This window comes from Suricata suricatta, chromosome X (genome assembly GCF_006229205.1).
Source record: "Suricata suricatta isolate VVHF042 chromosome X, meerkat_22Aug2017_6uvM2_HiC, whole genome shotgun sequence".
NCBI lineage: Eukaryota > Metazoa > Chordata > Mammalia > Carnivora > Herpestidae > Suricata > Suricata suricatta.
This window is the reverse complement of record NC_043717.1, coordinates 81,741,296-81,762,160: the sequence shown is the minus strand read 5'-3', so window position 1 is coordinate 81,762,160 and position 20,865 is coordinate 81,741,296. Positions and strand designations below refer to the sequence as shown.

At 37.9% G+C, this 20,865-nt stretch overlaps 1 protein-coding gene across 1 annotated transcript in view; it reads right to left on the bottom strand.

Moving 5' to 3' along the window:
- WDR44 (WD repeat domain 44) overlaps window positions 1-20,865 on the bottom strand; it is an 81,700-nt gene that overhangs the window by 43,334 nt on the left and 17,501 nt on the right. Inside the window, exons 2-3 of the mRNA XM_029930818.1 lie at window positions 8,088-8,121; window positions 1,158-1,232 (exon numbers count right to left, since the gene is read on the bottom strand). Coding sequence (XP_029786678.1) covers window positions 1,158-1,232; window positions 8,088-8,121 — 109 coding nt within the window. The remainder of the gene's footprint in view (window positions 1-1,157; window positions 1,233-8,087; window positions 8,122-20,865) is intronic.

The window sequence follows — 20,865 nt, the reverse complement described above, 5'->3', positions numbered from 1 at the left end:
CCTGTGTTAGGCTAAATGCTGGGTGTGAAGCCTACTATCAAAAAAAAAAATTATTCAGCGCAAAGTGTCACTTGCTAAGAAACTCTGGGATAGAGAACGGGTCATTTTGCTGGTCTCCAGAAACCCACTGGCCAGAACAGGGCCAGGGGCACAGAAAATACTCAAAAGTAACATAACTGAATGGACACACAGCATCCTTTTTCCTTGGGTTTTATCTTGATACTGTGAACTACCCATTGTCAATTGTTTTATGTTGTGTTCGGTCCCTTCTAGTAAACCAAACTCTGAAGCTTTATTATTATTTTTTTAAATATTTGTTTATTTTTGAGAGAGAGACAGAGCATAGCAGAGAGGGGCAGAGAAAGAGGGAGACACAGAACCCAAAGCAGGCTGTCAGTTGTCTGAGCTGTCAGCACAGAGCCTGATGCAGGGCTTGAACTCACAGACTGCAAGACCATGACCTGAGCTGAAGTAAGATGTTCAACCAACTGAGCCACCCAGGCACCCCCAAACTCTGAAGCTTTAAAGCATCGACTCTATGAAAGGTATCAAAGGCACTATCAGAGTAATGACTTCTTATAACCTCTAATTCATAAAGACATCAGAATTTGTTGCACTGAGCTTTTCAATACCTTTAACTCTTGGTAGTAACCTCAAGAAGAGGTATTCTGGGGAGCCTGAGTGGCTCAGTCAGCTAAGCGTCTAACTCTTGATCTCAGCTCAGGTCATGATCTCCCAGTTTATGAGATGGAGCCCCAGGTTGAGCTCTGCGCTGACAGCATGGATTCTCACTCTACCTTGCCGTCTGCTCCTGCCCCAGCTCTCTAAAAATAAATAAATAAACTTAAAAAAAAAAAAAAGAATGTTCTAATAATAGCCTCTAAGAACAGCTTATTCTAATATAAGCATAAAAAAATAAAAACACATTACATTTTTCAAACTACTGTTTCAAGGAAAAATTATCAATTAGTTCAATCATAAAATGACCTCTAAAAAGCCTGATGTATCTTCAATCAGAAACTCAAAAGATTCAAGGAACATTTACTGAACACCCAGCAAGTACATAGCACTATACTAAAATATAGAAAAATTTCCCACTTTATATATATCATATAAATAGAACATCTGCTAAACTAATTCTGACATATATGACTAACCTTTTTAGACACATCTTGTTTCAATTCTTGTACAGGAGACTCATTTCCAATTTTGTATGCAGTGTTCTCAGTTTCCTGTATTAAGAAGAGAAGAAACAGAGACCAAATGATGACTGCCTTTCTTCATTTTTTAATATTGAATATATTTATTTATTTAATTAATTAACATTTATTTTTAAGTTATAGTTTATTGTCAAGTTGGTTTCCATATAACCCCCCAGTACTCATCCCCACATCACCCACTTTCCCCTCTCCCCCACCCCCATCAACCCTCAGTTTGTTCTCAGTATTTAAGAGCCTCTTAATGGTTTGCCTCCTCCCTCTCCTTAACTATTTTTTTCCCTTCCCTTCCCCTGTGGTCCTCTGTTAGACTGCCTTTCTTTAAAATTCTGTTTAAGGGGCACCTGAGTGGCTCAGTCGGTTAAGCGGCAAACTTTAGCTCAAGTCATGATCTCAGTTGGGCTCTGTGCTCTTAGCGTAGAGCCCTCTTCGGATCCTCTATCTCCTTCTCTCTCTCTCTGCCTCTCCCTTGCTTGCTCTCTCTCTCTCCCCCTCAAAAATAAATTTAAAAACATTAAAATTCTTTTTAAGATGAGTACAAATTAGAAAACATAGCTTTAATAAAGAAAAGGCCCATAAAGGGCTCAGACATTTGTATACTGAAGATGGCCCAGAGATTTTATGCCAACAGGGACAATGTGACTTGTGTAAGGTTACCCATCAGCAATTTTCTGCTTTTCTACAGCAAACAGACATTTTACTTTAAATATGCCCATCTTTTTAATGTGAAAAACCATACAGGAACATAAGAACTACCAAGTACCTCTGTAGCTTAAAAAGATTAAGGACTTAAGCAAAGGGTTGAGTCAGAATTGCTCTTTTCCCCAGGGTATTGCTCCATAAATATGCATATATATAAAAGTACATAATGCAGAAAATCACAGAGAATAGTTTTCTTGAAAGCTCTACAGGCTTTAGATGAAAGCAATCAAGACAAGCAGAAGTTAAATAAAATCCCCACACAAAGTAAGAGATGAAAAAAATTAAACCCACCAAAAATACATATATATCTACGTATACATTCATATACACATACGTACATATATATATATATTTGGGAGGTTAGAGATGGTAGAAACAGATACGGTTTTTCTGCTGGAAAAAAAATTCTGGTAAAATAAGACAATCATACATTTGCAAATGTAACACAGTATTCGTCTCCATCCTAAACTGTCATTACATTTACAGTTGTATAGCAATTTGAATGCTACTAACAATACTGAGGAAAAAAACTTTTCCTAAGTTTTATATACATCAGAGTTAGAGAAGTTCGCAATAACCATTGTTGACAGATAAGTAACCTAAGGTACATAAAAATGTATGTGGTATCAAGATAGCACTTGTACAAGTATTAGGGTACGATCATGGTAAGTGCTGTGATAAAATTACTCCAGATCAATAATAATGCTAAAGATTTAATGTGCTGGAGAAATTTATGTAGAACTTCTGGTATCTTCAAGTTTAAAAGTTGTTTGATGAAATTTTAGGTGTCAGGTAAAACCCAAACTCTACCACAACCCTTGAGGGCCTGTATCTTTGACATCTCTACCTCTCACCTCCCTTGTCACCATAACCCCACAATTACACTTAGGCCTACTGGATAGTTCTTTACCAACCAGAGAGTGATAGCTCACATGTGATTATATTAGAAAAGCCTTCCTGGGGTGCGTGGTGGCTTAGTCGGTTAAGCGTCTGACTCTTGATCTCCTCTCAGGTCTTGATCTCAGGGTCATGAGTTCAAGCGCCACAGGGGACTCTGCTGGGCACGAAGCCTATTTGGAGGGGCGGGGGGAAGCTTTCCCTGACCACCTGAAAATAGCCTTACTTGCTTCACTTTCTATTTTCTTTTCTTGAAAGGCAGGAGGTTTATTTTATACCGGTAGGCTCAGAGGAGATCATTCTCCAGAAGTCTGAGCCTACCTGCTTAACTTTCTATCACATTATCATATTTTGTTTCTTCATTATACTTATCACCATCTGAAACAACCTTGTTTACTTTATTATTATTTTTTGTCCCTTCCCTACCCCACTAAAATGTAAGCTCTATGAGAGCAGAGACTTTTTTCTGTCTTGCACAATCAGTCCTAAAAGAGTGCTGGGCAAAAGTAATCATTTGCTAAACGAATGTTGAATAACACATGGCTCTGGCTTTTCTTCAGTAAATACACACATCTTAAGTTTCCATATCCTTTAATCAAATCCTGGTTTCAGACTAAAAAAGAACAACTAATCAAAACCAACTAGTAAGATAATCTTGACAAGATGAGGGAGAGCGAATACTTGAAAGCTGATGATCATTAAGAACAGTTAATGAATATTAGAGAAACACCTTTAACTATGGTATGAATTAAGTATAGTTATCCCATTATCCTCCAATGATTGTTCATTAGTAGGAAAATCAGAAGCACTGGAAAACATAATCCCATGAGTATGTTTCCCAAGTTAACCAAAGCAAAAATACACACTCATAATTCCTGTACCTCAATTTAATTTGTTTTAGTTAAGTACTTACAAGGATCACAGATTAACATTCTCACACTGATCAAAACTGCCAAGCAGTGGGGCACCTGGGTGCCTCAGTTGGTTATGGGTCTGACTTTGGCTCAGGTCATGAGTTCAAGTCCTGCACTGGGCTCTCTGCTGTCAGCACAAGCCTGGTTTGGATCCTGTGTCCCCTTCTCTCGGCCCCTCCCCCACTCTCAAAAACAAACCAAACCAGGGGCGCCTGGGTGGCTCAGTCGGTTAAGCCTCCGGCTTCGGCTCAGGTCAGATCTCACATTCGTGGGTTCGAGCCCCGTGTCAGGCTCTGTGCTGACACTAGCTCAGAGCCTGGAGCCTCCTTCAGATTCTGTGTCTCCTTCTCTCTCTGCCCCTCCCCCTCTCATGCTCTGTCTCTCTCTGTATCAAAAATAAATAAAATATTAAAAAAAAAACAATAAAAACCCAAACCAAACCAAAACAACAACAAAACCTGCCACACCAAGCAGTGATTATACTTCGATCTTACTTGGATTTAACAAAACTCTCCTGGACTTTGAACCTTTGAAAGCTATCAAGCTCTATAAGGTAAACTGTGATTAAGTCACTGGTTTAATGGAGTGATATGGTGCCTACCAGAGGATCTAATCTCTAAAGAAGTTAATCAGAAGATTTCTCAGTAAGCCCCGATTTTGTTTGCATATACAGTCATCTATGACTCTCAGTGGTGTGTAACGTCCAGGTCCTTCCCCTAGCTCTTGATCAGGCTTGGGAGATGAAGCAATGGAAGCCGAGAATGTGCCTGCAGACAGCCAACTCCAACTGAGACTTCGAACACTCCTCACTTAGGACTCCCTTCGGGACATGGGCCTGCCCCACTGCTAAAGCACAGGGCCTACTAAACCCCAGCTTCCCACCAGCAGGCCATTTCTTTAACCCCTGCCTATCACAACCTCAGAAACACACTTCCTTAAAAGGTATGGTAGATCATTCAGTTTCTTGTCATTCACACCACTCTTTCCCTCCACGTCTGTTGGATATTAGAGAGATGCTTGTACCCTCCTCACACTATTCAGGTCTATGCCTTGAGCTTTTAACTTTAATAAGCACATCCAAAAAAACTAATCATTTTCACAAATCATTTGTACAAAAGTAATCTATTATCAAGGAAATCTTCATTATTATCTATTAAAGAACAGTAAGTTTGGGGCGCCTGGATGACTCAGTCGGTTAAGCTTCGAGTCGGGTCATGTTGCGGTTCGTGGGTTCGAGCCCCATGTCGGGCTCTGGCTGACAGCTCAGAGCCTGAAGCCTATCTTCGATTCTGTGTCTCCCTCTCTCTCTGACCCTCCCCTGCTCACGCTGTCTCTCTCTCTCAAAAATAAATAAAACATTAAAAAATTAAAACACAAAAAAAGAACAGTAAGCTAAAAATGCTAGTTATTGGGGCATCTGGCTGGCTCAGTTGGTGGAACATGTAGCTCTTGATCTCAGGGTTGTGAGTTCAAGCCCCATGTTGGGTGTAGAGAATGTTTAAATAAACTTCAAAAAATTCGTTAAAAAAACTAAATAAAATAAAAATGCTAGTTATTAAAAAATTCAGGTCAATTCTAGTTTTTAGTACTGAAAAAGGAGAATGTATTAACAGTGACTGAAGTAAAATTTTATTTATTTTTAAAAATGTATTTATTTGTTATTATTATTTTTGGTAATTTCTACCCCCAAAGTAGGCTCAAACTCAAGACCATGAGATCAAGAGTCCCATGCTCTTGTGACTGAGCCAGCCAGGTACCCTAAAAATGAAACTTTAAAACATGATTTAGAGATGCAACCTCTACTCTTTTTTGCTGAGAAGAGTGAAAAATAATCTAAGAAACAACTCTTAAATAGTGGTCATGTCCTTGCATTGATTCCTATCAACATGATCCCTTTATCCAAGTCTCAAGTCTTGAAATTCTACCTGCCTCTTAGCAGCTCTCTCTGCACTTAGCCTCTTTCCTCCAAACTGTCTCCCACCCTTCCACCACTTATCTTTAATTCCCCAGTGAAAAAAAATTCTCAAGAGCACATCTGTAAGATATAGAAATCTGACTTTTAAAATGTCTTGTTTCAAAAATTTAAAGCCCAGAGTTCTTAACCTGACATTCAAGGTTGATCAAAATCTGGCCCCACTTTACTTCTCCATCACTGAAATGTTTACATTGGTCGGTCACACCAGTCTTTCAATGCTCCCAGCAGATTCTGTACTTCTGCATACTAATGAGCTCATACTACTGCCTACCATACAATGCTTTCCAAGTTTTTCTCAATCTGCCTATGCTGATTTCTTCCCATTTTCAAACCCCGGCACAAATTCTACCTCTTCCCTGAAGCTTTCCCCTGATACTCCAGGTAACTGTGCTCTTGTGATTGTTCTATCTTCAAACTCATTGTGGCATTTCAAGTCATTTCTATTCTACAAATCACCAAAACTCAGGACTGTCCCAAATTTTTCTTTGGACTGCTTAAAATATCAATAGATATGCTGCTATATATAATATGTATTGAATAGTCTGAGTACATTCAGACCACAGACTATCATGTAACAGTAAAAATGAATAAACCATTGATACATGCCAACAATTTGGATCTCAATCCTTTGAGCCAATCTCAAAAGGTCACACACTATATGACTGAAGTTATAGGACATTCTCAAATGACATTACAGAAATGAAAAATAGCTTACAGGCTACCTGGGGTTAGGGATGATTTGAGGAAGACGGCGGTTTTGACTTTATAAAAGGGTATAGCTCAAGGGAAAGCTTTGCAGTGATGAAATAGATCTGCATTTTGTGGTGGTAGTTACATAAATATACATATGTAATAAACTGGGACAGAACTATACACTCATATTGTACCAATGTCAAGTTTCTGGTTTTGATACTGTACTATAATTAAGATATAACCACTGGGTGAAATGGGTGAAAGATACACAGGAGTTCTCTGTACTATGTTTGCAGCTTCTTGTAATCTAGAAGTATTTCAAAATAAAAAGTAAAAATGAGCACTATACAACTTCATGTTTATTTACTAAATATGCATATTTGCTATCTAACTTTATTCAAGTTAAGCACAATCTGTAATTACTGAGATGAAGTAAATTTCCCAAACCTATTTGTTACAACCTAAAAATATCTTTGAGCCAAGTGGCTTTTTAAACCTACAAGCATAAACAGCAATTGTCTCTGGATGTCGGGAATGGGAAGTGGAGAATGAGGAATGGGAGGAAGCTACATTTTCAACCATCTACTTTTTGTACTGAACAAATTTTAACCATATCCATGCATTCTTTTTAAAATTGTTTTTATCAAATAAATACAATTGAATTTTTACAAAATAGAAGGAATGAAGAATTATGAAGTAACTTTTCTTAAGCACTCAGTTTAAGAAAGAGAACATTACCATTAGCTTCCAATCTCTTGAATATCCTTCTCCATTTTCATTACATTCTTTCTCCCTCAAAGATGACTGATATTCTCAAACTTTGTGTTTATCATTCCCTTGCTGTTCTTTATAGTTTTACTATGTTTGTATCTCTAAACAATATATTCTTTAGTTTTGCATGGTTTTGAACTTAATATAAATGGAATATTACTGCATTTATCTTACTATGACTTGTTTTTTTCTCCCACCCAATGCTATGGTGCTGAACTTCATCCATGGCATTGTACCTAATGCACTTGTTCATATCTACTGCTGTAGAGTGTACCATATGAACATGCCACAATTTCCCAAAGAGATCGGTACCCAATGTGTATAAATAGAAGGTAGGGACACTGGTACTAAAAAAAAAAAAAAATCAGCACATTTGAGATTATACACATAATATATACAGACATACACAAACAGCAGATCGCCTATTTGACATAAATAGTTCGCCTAGGTGATGTTCTTGGACCTAAAATAGCTCTCATTGGCACAAATATCTCATAATGTCTCAATACCAAACTCCTTTGCTTGGATAGATGGCTGGGATTGCTTTTTATATATAATGATGATACCAATGCATGAGCCATAAGAATTATAAAAGTGTTTTGGTTATTCCACATTTTTATCATGCAAGTATTACTTTTTCAATTAACATACAAGTATTTTATGGTATGGTTTTATTCTAAAAATTATAAAACACAGAAATTAGTGGAAATCAAAAAACGGACAATCCTTTCCTTATAGCATAATATTTGCTATTTCTAGAGCACCCAATCACACTCAGTAAGATACAGTGACAATACTATTTAGCAAAAAAAAAAAAAAAAAAAAGTAACAGAAAAGAGCATTTACATAAAATAGAAAAATGGGTGAAAAGTTGTACACAATTTGTAGAAACAGAACTCTCAGAAAACATGAACTTACCATTAATGTTGAAATTCCAACCTTTCCTGGAGACCTGTATAGAAATAAAAGGAAGAAGGTATTGTATAGTGGAAGCAAGAAGGGAAATGCATCTACATACTTATTAAAGACAAGCCACATTTTAAAACACATATATTTTGTGATTGAAAAAAGTCTTCTGTGCACATAGAAAATGTGGAAAACATAAAAAAGGAGAAAAGAAAATTAAAGTGACCCATAATTCCACAATCTAGAGATTTGAGTATGTACCTTTTGTCTTCCCAGGTACATACGGTGTATAATACTATAATAAACATCCTTGTAAATAAAATTGGGGCACCTGGGTGGCTCAGTCGGTTAAATGTCTCTTGGTTTTGGCTCAGGTTATGATGTCACGGTTCGTGAGTTTGAGCCCTGTGTCCGGCTCTGCGCAGAGCCCACTTCTGGCTTCTGGGATTCTCTCTCTCTTTCCCTCCCTCTCTTTCAAAATAAATAAATAAACTTTAAAATAAGCATCCTTCTTAAATAAAGCTGTGTGCTCTTCCATGATAACTTTATTTAACTTGGGAGAGAGAGCACGAGCACAAGACAGGCAGAGAGAGAGAGAGAGAGAGAGAGAGAGAGAGAGAGAGAGAGAGAGAGAGAGAGAAAGAGAATCCCAAGCAGGCTCTGTACCATCAGCATGGAGCCTGATGACTCCACAGAACCATGAAATCATGACCAGAGCTGAAACCAAGAGCTGGACGCTTAGCCGACTGAGCCACCGGGGTGTCTCCATGATACATTTCCTTAAAATAAATTTTCTAAAAGTAAAATTACAGGTGAAAAGTATACAGACTTATTAGCATTTTGAGAAACTTTCCAATTGCCCTCCAGAACAGTCGAACACTGCTCTGATTGCCTGTTTCTTAAAACCCCTGGCAAAAATGAGTGTCACTTTAAAATTATTACAAAGTTGATAAGGAAGGTATCTTATGGTTATCTTAATTGTAATTCTTTGATTTGTAGTGTGGATGGAAGGTTTGATATGCATTACACATTTACTCTGCTTTCGAAGAGAGGTACCCAGTTTTGTTTGCAGCTCATTTATCTACTGTAGCAAAACTATTCTTTATTTTTTTCAAAAATCTTTTTAGTGTTTATTTTTGAGAGAGAGACTGAGTGTGAGTGGGGGAAGGGCAGAGAGAAAGACACACACAGAATCTGAAGCAGGTTCCAGGCTCTGAGCTGTCAGCACAGAGCCCCATGCAGGGCTCCAACTTGGGAACAATGAGATCATATCTAGGTCAAAGTCAGATGGTTAAGAACTGAGCCACCCAGGGGCCCCAGTAAGGAACACTTTTACATGAATATTAATATGTCATTTCTAAAACTTTTTTGTAAAATGTAATGATTACAGATGATACTTTATTTTGAAAGACACCTTCAACATTATCGAATCACATAGCCTTTTTTTACAGATAAAGAAACAGAGGTACCAAGAGGTTAAGTGAGTTTCCCCAAAGTCACATATTTAGGGGATAAATCAAGAGAAGCATCAAGTTCAACTACCATGCTCTTCAAATGGCAAACTGAGTAATCCATATTTGCTGTAGCAATCTTGGACCTTTAATCAAAACTTAGTGTGATAAAAAACTACTTTGGTCACTTAACAGAATATCAACCCCTTTATTCAACAAACACTTACAGATTATCTACTATGTACCAGGGACTAGAGATATGAAGATGAATAAAACATAATTCTAGTTTAGGAGGTTTTTAAAGCTCGTTTAAAAACAAAAAGGTAGTAGGGGTGCCTGGGTTACGCAGCTGGTTGAGCACCGGACTCTTGATTTCAACTTAAGTTATGATCCCAGGGTCATGGGATCAAACCCCAAATCAGAAGCATACAGCCTGCTTAAGACTCTCTCTCTCCCCCCTCTGCCCCTCTCCCTGGTTCATGCTCTCTCTCTAAAATAAAAATTAAAAAACAAATAAACAGTAGCTATATAAAATAGTGCCATTTAACTGTAGTGCCCAGACAATATAATTTTATATTAACAAAGGACAATTTCCAGAAATGAAAAATACATTCCCAATTATTTGGCTTCCCTGGCAAACCTATACAGTTTTGCTATGGAGCAAAATCCTCTTTATCCAGGGGTGATTCGGACCAAAGCTACGCTGATTTTAAAAAAGAAAAAAAAGAAAAAAGTGTCCGACTCTTGATTTTGGCTCAGGTCATGATCTCGTTTTGTGAGTCTGAGCCCCAGCACTGGGCTCTGTGTTGACAGTGTGGAGCCTGCTTGAGATTCTCTCTCTCTCCCCACTTCCCTGCTCTCTCTCAAAAGAAATAAACTTAAAAAAAGAAAAAAGAAAAAAGAGGGATGCCTGGGTGGATCAGTGGGTTGTTTCCAGCTCCTGGTTTAGGGTCAGGTTGTGATATCACCCTGTGTGAGTTCAAGCCCTACACTGTGTTTTGTGAAGATAGCACAGAGTTGGCTTTGGATTCTCGGTCTCCCTGGCTCACTGCTCCTCCTCCTCTTCCTCTCTCTCTCCCTCCCTTCTCCTCTCTCTTTTGCGCATGCACACGCACTGTATCTCAAAACTAAATAAACATTAAAAAAAAGAAAAAAGATTCTACACAAAGGATGTCTAAATGTAAGTGGAATCAAAAGAACAAAAATAAAAACAAAAAGCCTCAAAGGGGATTGAATTTCTACATGGCACATATCTGACTGCCAATCAGAAAAAAATAATAATAATCTGCCTCAGAGGTATAACAGCAAGTAGAAATAAAATTTTAAGAACTTTAAGCCCCAGGGCACCTGGGTGGCTCAGCTGGTTAAGCGTCAGACTTTGGCTCACGGCATGATCTCGAGGTTTTTGAGTTTGAGCCCCGCGTCGGGCTCTGTGCTGACAGCTCAGAGCCTGGGGCCTGCTTCAGATTCTGTCTGCCTCTCACTGCTCCTCCCCTGCTTGCACTCTCTCGCTCTCAAAAATAAACATTAAAAAATTTTTTTAAAGACCTTATAAGCCCCATATCAAGTAGAGAGTAGAAGAAAAAGAAAATCTGCCTTCCCAATACCCTCATCACTTCAAGAAATCTGACCAGGTTTTTTTTTTTTTAATTTATTTATTTTAAGAGAGAGAGAGTGCACGACCACGGAAAGGGCAGAGAGAGGAGAGAGAGAGAATCCCAAGCAGGCTCCACATGGTCAGCACAGAGCCCAATATAGGGCTTACATGAACCATGAGATTGTGACCTGAGCAGAAATCAACAGTCAGATGCTTAACTGACTGAGCCACTCAAGCACCCCTGACCAGGTTTTTTAGCTGTCAAAAAAAAGAAAAAGCAAACAAACACAGAATGGGAAACTACATTCATCTCTTGTATGTAACTGATTTAATAAAGGGTACTTTCTGGCTATTGATTCACAGGATCTAAATTATGAACTAATTGTTTACAGACATGAAATATTCCAGATTGGTTCTAATAGGGCTTTACCTGTATGTGTACAAACTATAAAGAGTAATATATTACTTTTGAGAGCCAAGGAGACATAGTGAAAAGAGCAAGCGCTTTCAGGCGTATGGAACCTGCTTAAAAATTCTTCCTACCATTTACCCTATGTGTGATCTTGATGAAATCATTTAGTTTCTCTAAGCCTCAATCTCCTGCTCTGTACAAGAGGGCAAAAGCACTCTACTTCCTAGGCCTTTCTGTAAGGATTAAATGAGAGCGCGCAGGGCACACACAGTTAAGTGGTAGTTTCTTCAGCAGCTTCCAATTGCTTCATCGAAATGCACAAACAATGAGCTTCAGCAAGTTTCTCCAAGATACTTTGGCAGTCTGTTGTTGGTAGTGGGGACCCTGAGACCAATTTCTTAAACACAGGAAAGATACTCCTCAGGCTGTCAAATTCCAGCCTACTTACCAAAAGGGAATGTTAGAAAAGCCAGATTATATTGAGCCGGTGATTAAAATGGGATCCGGCTTACATTTTGTGATGGCATTAAACAAAAAACTAATAACAAAAGACAGTCATGTTTGAGACATATTGGATATGTGGGGCGGAAGTGAGCTCTTGAGACATATTGTAAATGTTACAAAGTTGTTATGATCTCCGTAGGCAGTAAACCAGCTTCTTCCAGGCTCATCGAGCCTAAAACTGTCTTTAATAGGGGTAGCCTGTAAGACCAGGATTCTTTTGTGACACATTTTTTTGGATCCATTTATGCAACACTGGCATCTAGTAAACAGTGAAAGCATATTTATAATTTGTAAAGTTGGCTAAAACAGTTTGTATGATTTGTATCAAGTACCAAGATGAGAAAAGAACAATTCGTTTCACTCCAAGAAACAGTAAATCATAATTTAGCATTCCCACAGGAAGTTTTCCTAATGGGGCACTATAATAATAACAAAACGATGGCCATCATTTATTAAGTGTGTGCCCAAAACCTTGCTAAGACTTGACTTACTTTTAGCTTCTTTTGTCCTGACAACTTTCTTATGAGGTAGTGTTATTACCTTCCCTATTATACACAAGAAAACAATGGAGGCTTGGGTTAGGTTAGGTCACCTAAATTGCACTGCTAGTAAACTGTAGGGCCTGAATCTGACCCCAGGCGGTCTGACTCTAAGAGCCCACTCTTTCAAATACTTTGCAATATTGCCTCCTTTCTGGGTGAGGTCTTAAAAGATGATGGTTATGAAAATACTATAATTGGTGCTAGGAACACCAAAGTAAAGGCACTTAGTGCTGCTTCTTGGGTTGGACTAGACTAAGTCAAAGGCTCTGAATCCCGATCTGCCTTTAACAACTACAATTAACACCTAATTGATTTGGCACTGCTAGGGAATACAATAATGAAATGTTCCATATATAAAAGTTCAAGAGTGATGAAGCTTCTCTTTTAGTGCCAAACTTCTGAAAGTATTTTAATTATTTTTGAATTTCCATTTCAAAAGCAGCTTGTAAATAAGTACATTATAGGCTAAGCCTTGCTCTTTCACTAATCTTTCCCTTGAAAATACCTTCTTAAACAAAGGATATACAATTTTCCCTTTCTTACTGACCGGGAGTAATTATGTTCAAATACCACACTACATCTGAATATAGTAATGCCCTCCAGAGACATTTATTTGCAGGGAATTTATCTGCCCTCACACTACCGGACCGTAGGCTTCATGCTCGGAAGGTCTGGGTTTTACAGTTTTGCATGGCTTTCTTCAATTTAAGCGGTCACTTTAATTGGTCACTTCTTACAGTTGGCCATGTGCCTGTCTTTAAAAGCTTACTTCACCCATTCCTCCTAATTTTTGCTTCTAATCTGCACTGAGTTGGGAAACCAGGTTTTTAAAAATGGAATTGTATTGTAAAGGATGAATCCCGAGATTCTGAGTAGGAGTCTCCCCATGAGAATTTTTTTTATACGACCTCACTGTGGATTTTGTGGCACTTTTTTTTGATTGCTCAGAGGCTGTTTATTTATTTTCAGCTGTACTGGAGAATCTATTACCAAAGAAGTGACTGTCAGGAAAGCAAGGTGTCACTAATCTTTGGTAACCCTGGACAACCACTCAAGTCTTCTCTGTTTTGCAGTCTCTGACTTCAAAGTAGAGAAAAGAACGTTATGCTATTTCAAGATGAGTATGTGCCTAAAGAAAACAACTATTCATGTTCAACTTTGGAGATAGGAGAAATGGGTGTCTAGAGGTCAAGAAAATTAATTTCTATTCTAGGTTTTCCCAACCAACTAGCTACATGACCTTTAAGCATGAGTTTTTAGAGTTCCCATAATTTTAGGAAATTTTAAGACCCTTCATTCATTTGAGAGTGAAGGTGTTGGGGCACATGGGTGGCTCAGTCAGTTGAATGTCCAACTTCGGCTCAGGTCACGATCTCATGGTTTGTGGGTTCGAGCCCCGCATCAGGCTCTGTGCTGACAGCTAGCTCAGAGCCTAGAGCCTGTCTTCGGATCTTGTGTCTCCCTCACTCTCTGACCCGCCCTTGCTCATGCTGTCTCTCTCTCTGTCTGAAAAATAAATAAAACATTAAAAAATTTAAAAAAAAGAGTGAAAGTGTTAATTTACACCATGATTTTCTAAATTTTATACCCTCTGATAGCTCTTAAAATTGAGAACAATTGTAGGAAACATTTGACATATTCCAACACACACACCCTGAAATGCCCAGTAATATTTTGGTACATCTAATTAACTAGAAAAATATTCCTTCAAAATTTCTGTAGATACTAATTATAGCAAATTAGATTCTTCCTTTTTGCAAGTTAAGGTCAGTAATTTTTCCCAGAAAAAGTCCAAATGCCTATATAAAATAACTTTTATTATACCCCATTCAAGTAAAATCTTGAAGAAACTCTGAAGTGGGGCACTTGACTGGCTCAGTCGGTAGAGCATGCAACTCTCAATCTCAGAGTCATGAGTTCAAGCCCCATGTGAAGTATAGAGCCTACTTAAAAGAAGAAAAGAAAAGAAACTGGTGGTATACCTCACTTAAATAAAACCTAACAAACCAAAATGAAAGCTTCAAAAGTTCATTTTTTCATCTGAAAAGTTTTTATCGTAGGGTATTTTTAAATGAAATATTTTCAACACATTTAAATATCTGATTGACAAAGTTTAATTTAAATAATAAACATGCTTCTTATGAAGTTGAGCAAAAATATAAAGGACTAAACTTCCTTGACTACCTAACAGCGTAAGAAAACTTCCAACATACTCATACTAGTTACAAACACAGAAAATCTTTGATTTTGAAGCAGCTTCTGAAATTGAAGACATGTTTACCAGTTATACTATTAAATTTAAATGTGAAAAACAAGCAGTTTCTGAAACAGCTTCAAAATATAGTCTGCTATAAAAAAAATTGGTATTCTTAAAAAACCCCACATGGCTTACAGATCAAATATTAAAATTATTTTTAGTATGGTTTCCACTCAGATTTTGAATATAAAAGCAATTTTCGGGGCACCTGGGTGGCTCAGTCAGTTAAGCGTCCGGCTTAGGCTCAGGTCATGATCTCACGTGGGTTCGAGCCCCATGGTGGGCTCTGTGCTGACAGCTAGCTCAGAGCCTGGAGCCTGCTTCAGATTCTGTGTCTCCCTCTCTCTCTGACCGTCCCCTGCTCTCACTGTCTCTCTCTGTCTCTCAAAAATAAATAAAAAAACGTTAAAATTTTTTTTTAAAAAAGCAATTTTCAAATCAGTACTTCAGTAACTTTCAATAGATAGAATATCTTAATTCATTATACCTTGGTTTCAATAAGAAAGTTATTTTCATGTACTCGCTATGTTGAGTTTACACTAACAAAGCTCATGTTTGAATATAAAATAATGTGTGACAGATGCTTTCTCAAAGTCCCTATCCATTTAGTATTTTAATTACACTTTTCCTTTTGCAGCTAGGATTTATGTTTAGAACCAATTCATTTTAATGTCTGCACAACATTCATTTTTTTAAATTTACGTGGCTTTAAAACATTGCCTTGGTGATTTTACAAGACAGTATAGGAATTGTTTTTCTTTTATAAACTGACCTGATCCAGCAATAGCCTTCACATACCTCAAGCAAAATTTCATCAGAATAATAAGGTCACTAATCCAAAGGCAGGTCCTGGATTCGGATCTGATGACAATGACTGCAACTTACCTAAAAGGTTGCCCACCAAGTTTCTATAAAAGCAGGTCGGATCCTTTATCAACTCTGGCATAATAATACTGCATTCAATACAATTTCAGTGTAAGCTAACACCTATGGAAGCAACCCATTTTATTAACCCTCTTAGCTTGACTTTGGAACCTGCTAAACCTGACTCTCTAGTAATGTCAGGAACAGTACTCATTTACTTTAGAAAAACAAACTCAATCTCACAGAAAATGCACAGCACTAGGCTGTTTGCAAGAGATCTGGATGCACCGTAACTGTGGGTCTTCTGTCACAGGTGTTAGAATTGAGTATACTATCTACTGATGTTACCTAGCATTAAAGAAATTTATAGTAATTCTTCTCAAAATTCTAAAAGGACTTTAAAAAATCAGTCAGAAAGGAAGAATACTTTTTTTTAAGTGTTTGAAGGAAGCTTAAGAACCATTTATTTAAACCAGGGCGCCTGGCTGGCTCAGTGGGTAGAGCATGCGACTCTTGATCTCAAGGTTGTGTAAATTCAAGTCCCACTTTGGGTGTAGAGATTACTTAAAAATAAAATCTTAAAAACAACAACAACCATTTAGACCAACGATCTCATTTCACATACGAGGAAAAGAAGCTAAATAAGGTTAAATTAATCCGTTCATTTAACATTTACCTACTGCTTACCATGTGCCAGCATGTACGCCATGCCAGGCACTAGGTGTAAAACAGTGAACAAGGGCGACATCATTCCCACCCTCCCAGAGCTTAAGCTAAGATCAAAGGCCTACTTAGTTAGGACTAGGACTCAAGTCTCTTTGGGGATTTTAACAACCCATGCAGCCTGTGAACTCATCCTAATAATTCAAAAACCCTTCATGGTTTCACATGGGTAGGTAGCCAATCAAGTAAAACTGGCCATTTATTAAAGCCTTGGTTATCTAAAATACCACCACAAATTTCCAGGGAAAGACTTGGGGATCCCAGAGACTGAAAGGGCAACATGGCATCAATGTGGAAATAGAAGGACTATAAACTTAGCTACATAGTAAAAAAGAAAAGAAGAGAAGAGAAGAGAAGAGAAGAGAAGAGAAGAGAAAAGAAAAGAAAAGAAAAGAAAAGAAAAGAAAAGAAAAGAAAAGAAAAAGAAAAAGATAAAGAAAAAGAAAAGAAAAGAAAAAAGAAAAAGCAAGAGCTGGAATCAGGAGATCTGAGTTTTAGTCCTGAATCTGCCAGTAACAATGAATGTGGCCATAAAAATATATTCTGGGGGAGTTCTTCCAACTTTTAATTATGACCATTTTGAACACATACAAAATTGGGAAAATAATATTATGAACCCAGATGTACAACATATCTCTGACCATGTTCAATAATGATCATTATCAATACTCTTCCCTCCACACCCCTGCCATATTATTTTGAAACAAATCCCAAAAACTCTTCTATTTTTACCCATAAAAATGTCATTTGTATCTACAAAAGACTTTTCTTTAAAACATAACCACGATACTATTATCGAATTTAACAATACATTACACACAGTCACGATTCATTCTGATTTTGATACACAAGTCATACTGCCCAGACTGTCCCAATTATTTCTTACAGTTGATTCATTTCAATTAATATCCAAATAAGGTCCGTGTGTTACAATCAGTTGCTATGTTTCTCTCAATCAGTAGGTTCCCTTTCAATCTCTTTTATTTCTTGCTGTTCATGTGTTGAACTAGGTTATTCATCCTGAAGAGGATTTTTAGGGCAGTGAAACTACTCTGCCTGATACTATAACAAGGGATACACGTCATACATTTGTCCAAACCGGCAGAATGTACAACGCCAAGTGCGAGCCCTATGGCAAACTATGGACTATGTACGGGTGATTATGATGTGTCAAGGTAGCCTCATCAACTGTAACGAGCGCACTGCTCTGCCTGTGAGCATGGGAGGAGGTAAATGTGGAATCTCTGTACCTTCCTCTCAATCTGGCTGTGAACCTGTAACTGCTTTAAAAATATAGTCTTAAGAAAAAAAGCAAACCCAAACAAACAACAAAAAAAGGAACACAGCTGTCCATTCTGTAGAAATTCTCATGGTCTGAATTTTGTTGGTTGCATCTCCACCACATCATGTCATAAAAAATATTTTAAAGGAAAACCTTCACAAGAGACTGGATGGATGGAAGAGGCACATACCCAAAGAAAACTGCAAACACCTATAAGAACAATATCAGAAAAACCAGTGTTTAGAATGTGCTCGGATTAAAAAACAAAACAAAACAAAACACCAGACTCATGTCTCCTTTATTTTAATTTATATTCAGAACAAGACAACAAAAGGCATGGGTCGGCTTATATGTAGGCAAATAGTAAAATAAAAAAGGCTGTCCCAATTCTTTTTTTTTTTCCAGTTAAGATTAACGATAGCCAAATCCGAAAAGGAAAAACAAATTGTAATGAAGAAATTGAATACCAAAGCATTCAAGGAGATAAAAGTAGCTAGATAATCTAAACAAGTTCAGTTCTCCCATCCAAGACAAATTATATCCCAGCATACCCAAGAATGTACACAGCTTACTCCCTATCTAAAGCCTTTAAAGAATTGATTGGGTAGGATAGAAGAGGAAAATGAGGAAAACAATCAATAGTCAATATTGGAAAGCAGGTAAACACTAAAAACTACAAACAGATTTGCTTGATGTCAATCCCAAGCAAAATTTTTTAATGTTTATTTATTTTTGAGAGACAGACAGAATGTGAGTGGAGTAGGGGCAGAGAGAGAGAGAGAGAGAGAGAGAGAGAGACAGACAGACAGACAGACAGACAGACAGACACAGAACCCGAAGCAGACTCCAGGCTCTGAGCTAGCTGCCAGCACAGAGACCAAGAGATCATGACCTGAACCAAAGTTGGACACTTAACCAACTGAACCACTCAGGCACCCCATTCCCAAGCAAAATTCTTATGCGCACTGCTAAATGGCTTATGGGCCCCAGGCATGGGTAAGACAATCATTAAGAGTCAGTAAGCATTCAGGACACCATGGGGGGCTCAGTGGGTTAAGTGTCTAGCTCAGGTCATGATCTCACAGTCTGAGATCTGAGCTCTTTCTCCCTCAAAATAAAAAACAAATAAACTTAAGAAAACAAAACACCTAATTTTAAAAAAAGAGTCAGTAAGCATTCACAAAAAGCCTGTCATACAAGATTAACCTAATTGCCTTTTTTGATAGGGTTACTGGCTTAGAATATAAAGGGAATACTGTATACATGTAAAAAAGAAATCTGGATTTAAGCACTCAATTTTATAATACTCTCACCAATATCCTTTCTTTCTTTTTTTTTTAAAGATTTCATTTTTTAAAAATGTATTTATTTTTGAGAGAGAGACAGAGCATGAGCAGGGGAGGGACAGAGAGAGGGAGACACAGAATCTGAAGCAGGCTCCAGGATCCAAGTTGTCAGCACAGAGCCTGGTGCAGGGCTTGAACCCATGAACCACGAGATCATGACCTGAGCCAAAGTCCAACAGTTAACCACTCAGCCACCCAGGCACCCCAAAGATTTTATTTTTAAGTAATCTCTATCCCCAAGTGAGCTACGAACACACAGCTTCGAGATCAAGAGTCACATGCTCCACTGACTGAGCCAGCCAGGCCCCTCACGATGTCCTTTTAGACAACAAGGAGAGATATAAGCTAGAATACACTTAGGTGGGTTTGTAACTGGTTGAACATTACTCAAAGTATGCTGATTAATGCATCAATGAAAAGCCCTAAGGAACTATCAAATAATTTCTACTGCACTCTATCCTCCTTATTATTTTATTTTTTAAGATTATTTTTTTTATTTTTAATTAATCTCTACGCCCAATGTGAGGCTTGAATTTATAACCCCAAGATCAAGAGTCGCACCCTTTACCGGCTGAGCCAGTCAGGTGCCCCATCCTACTTCTTATTAATAATGTCTTCATGTGGACACAGATGGCATATCTACCAACTTTGCAGATGACACAAAGTTGGGAAGGATAGGGAATACAGTAGCTGACAGCATCTAAAAATATTTTAAGAGGTTACAACAATAAGCCAAATCTTAACAGAATGCAATGTAGTAGGGATAAATGTAAAATGCGTGATTGGGGAGATATGACTTAACAGCAAACCACATAAAAACACTCAGGTATTTTTTGTTGATTGCTCAGACACAGTAAAGGCCATGATCTGGCTGCGAAATGGCTAGTGTAATCTGAGGAACTATTATGGCCAGGGCAAGGGGAGGGGTTCAGTTCTGCTCGACTTCTCACTGATAAGAACACATTTTAAGAGGAACACTGATGAAAGAGAACATATCCGAAAGAGAAAAACCAATTTAGTGAATGTTCTAGAAACCAAGTAGAATGATATACAGAACTAAGGATGGTAACCTGGTGAAGACAAGGAAGAAATAAATGCCTCTTTATTTTGGGGATCTAGGGTTTATTTTGGTAAGTACAGGCAGTGAAACTGTGCGGGTGGTCTGGTTTTTTTCATTGCAACCTATACTTTAACTCCTAAACTTGTATTTTATTTACATTTGGTATGTAGCACATACGTGTACTTATGAAGCACCACAAATAAAGTGAACTGTGATTCACCATGTCACCGGAGAGTGAGACAGCACAAAGAGCAGGATAGCTACTGGGTCGCCCTATTCCATCTGTTGCCTTTCTCTGAAAGGGAACCACTAGCCCAGATTGGATTTATTGTTCCCTCACTTTCTCATTTTAAAAAGGTATCCCTAAACAATGTATTGTTAAGTTTCATTATTTCTGAGCTTTGTTTTCACTGATGCATTTCCAAAGAAAAAAGTGTTGGACTCTAAACTAAACATGACACTCAAAAATCTCAATATTCCTGTCAGAGTAAGGGCCACCTTTGATCACTGCACACTCTAGTTGCACCCACCAATCTTCTGCTTCTCCCCCACCGAGGGCTGCCAGATTTTGCAGCCAGAAATGTAGGTTGCCCGGTTAAATTCCAATTTTGGATAAACAACAAATACATTTTCAGTATTAAGTATGTTTATCTGAAACTGGAATTTTATTGGGAGTCCTATATTTTATCTGGCAACTCTACCCCACACCCAAGTTAATGAAGTGGACAATTAGTCCTATGATCTGTTACTAT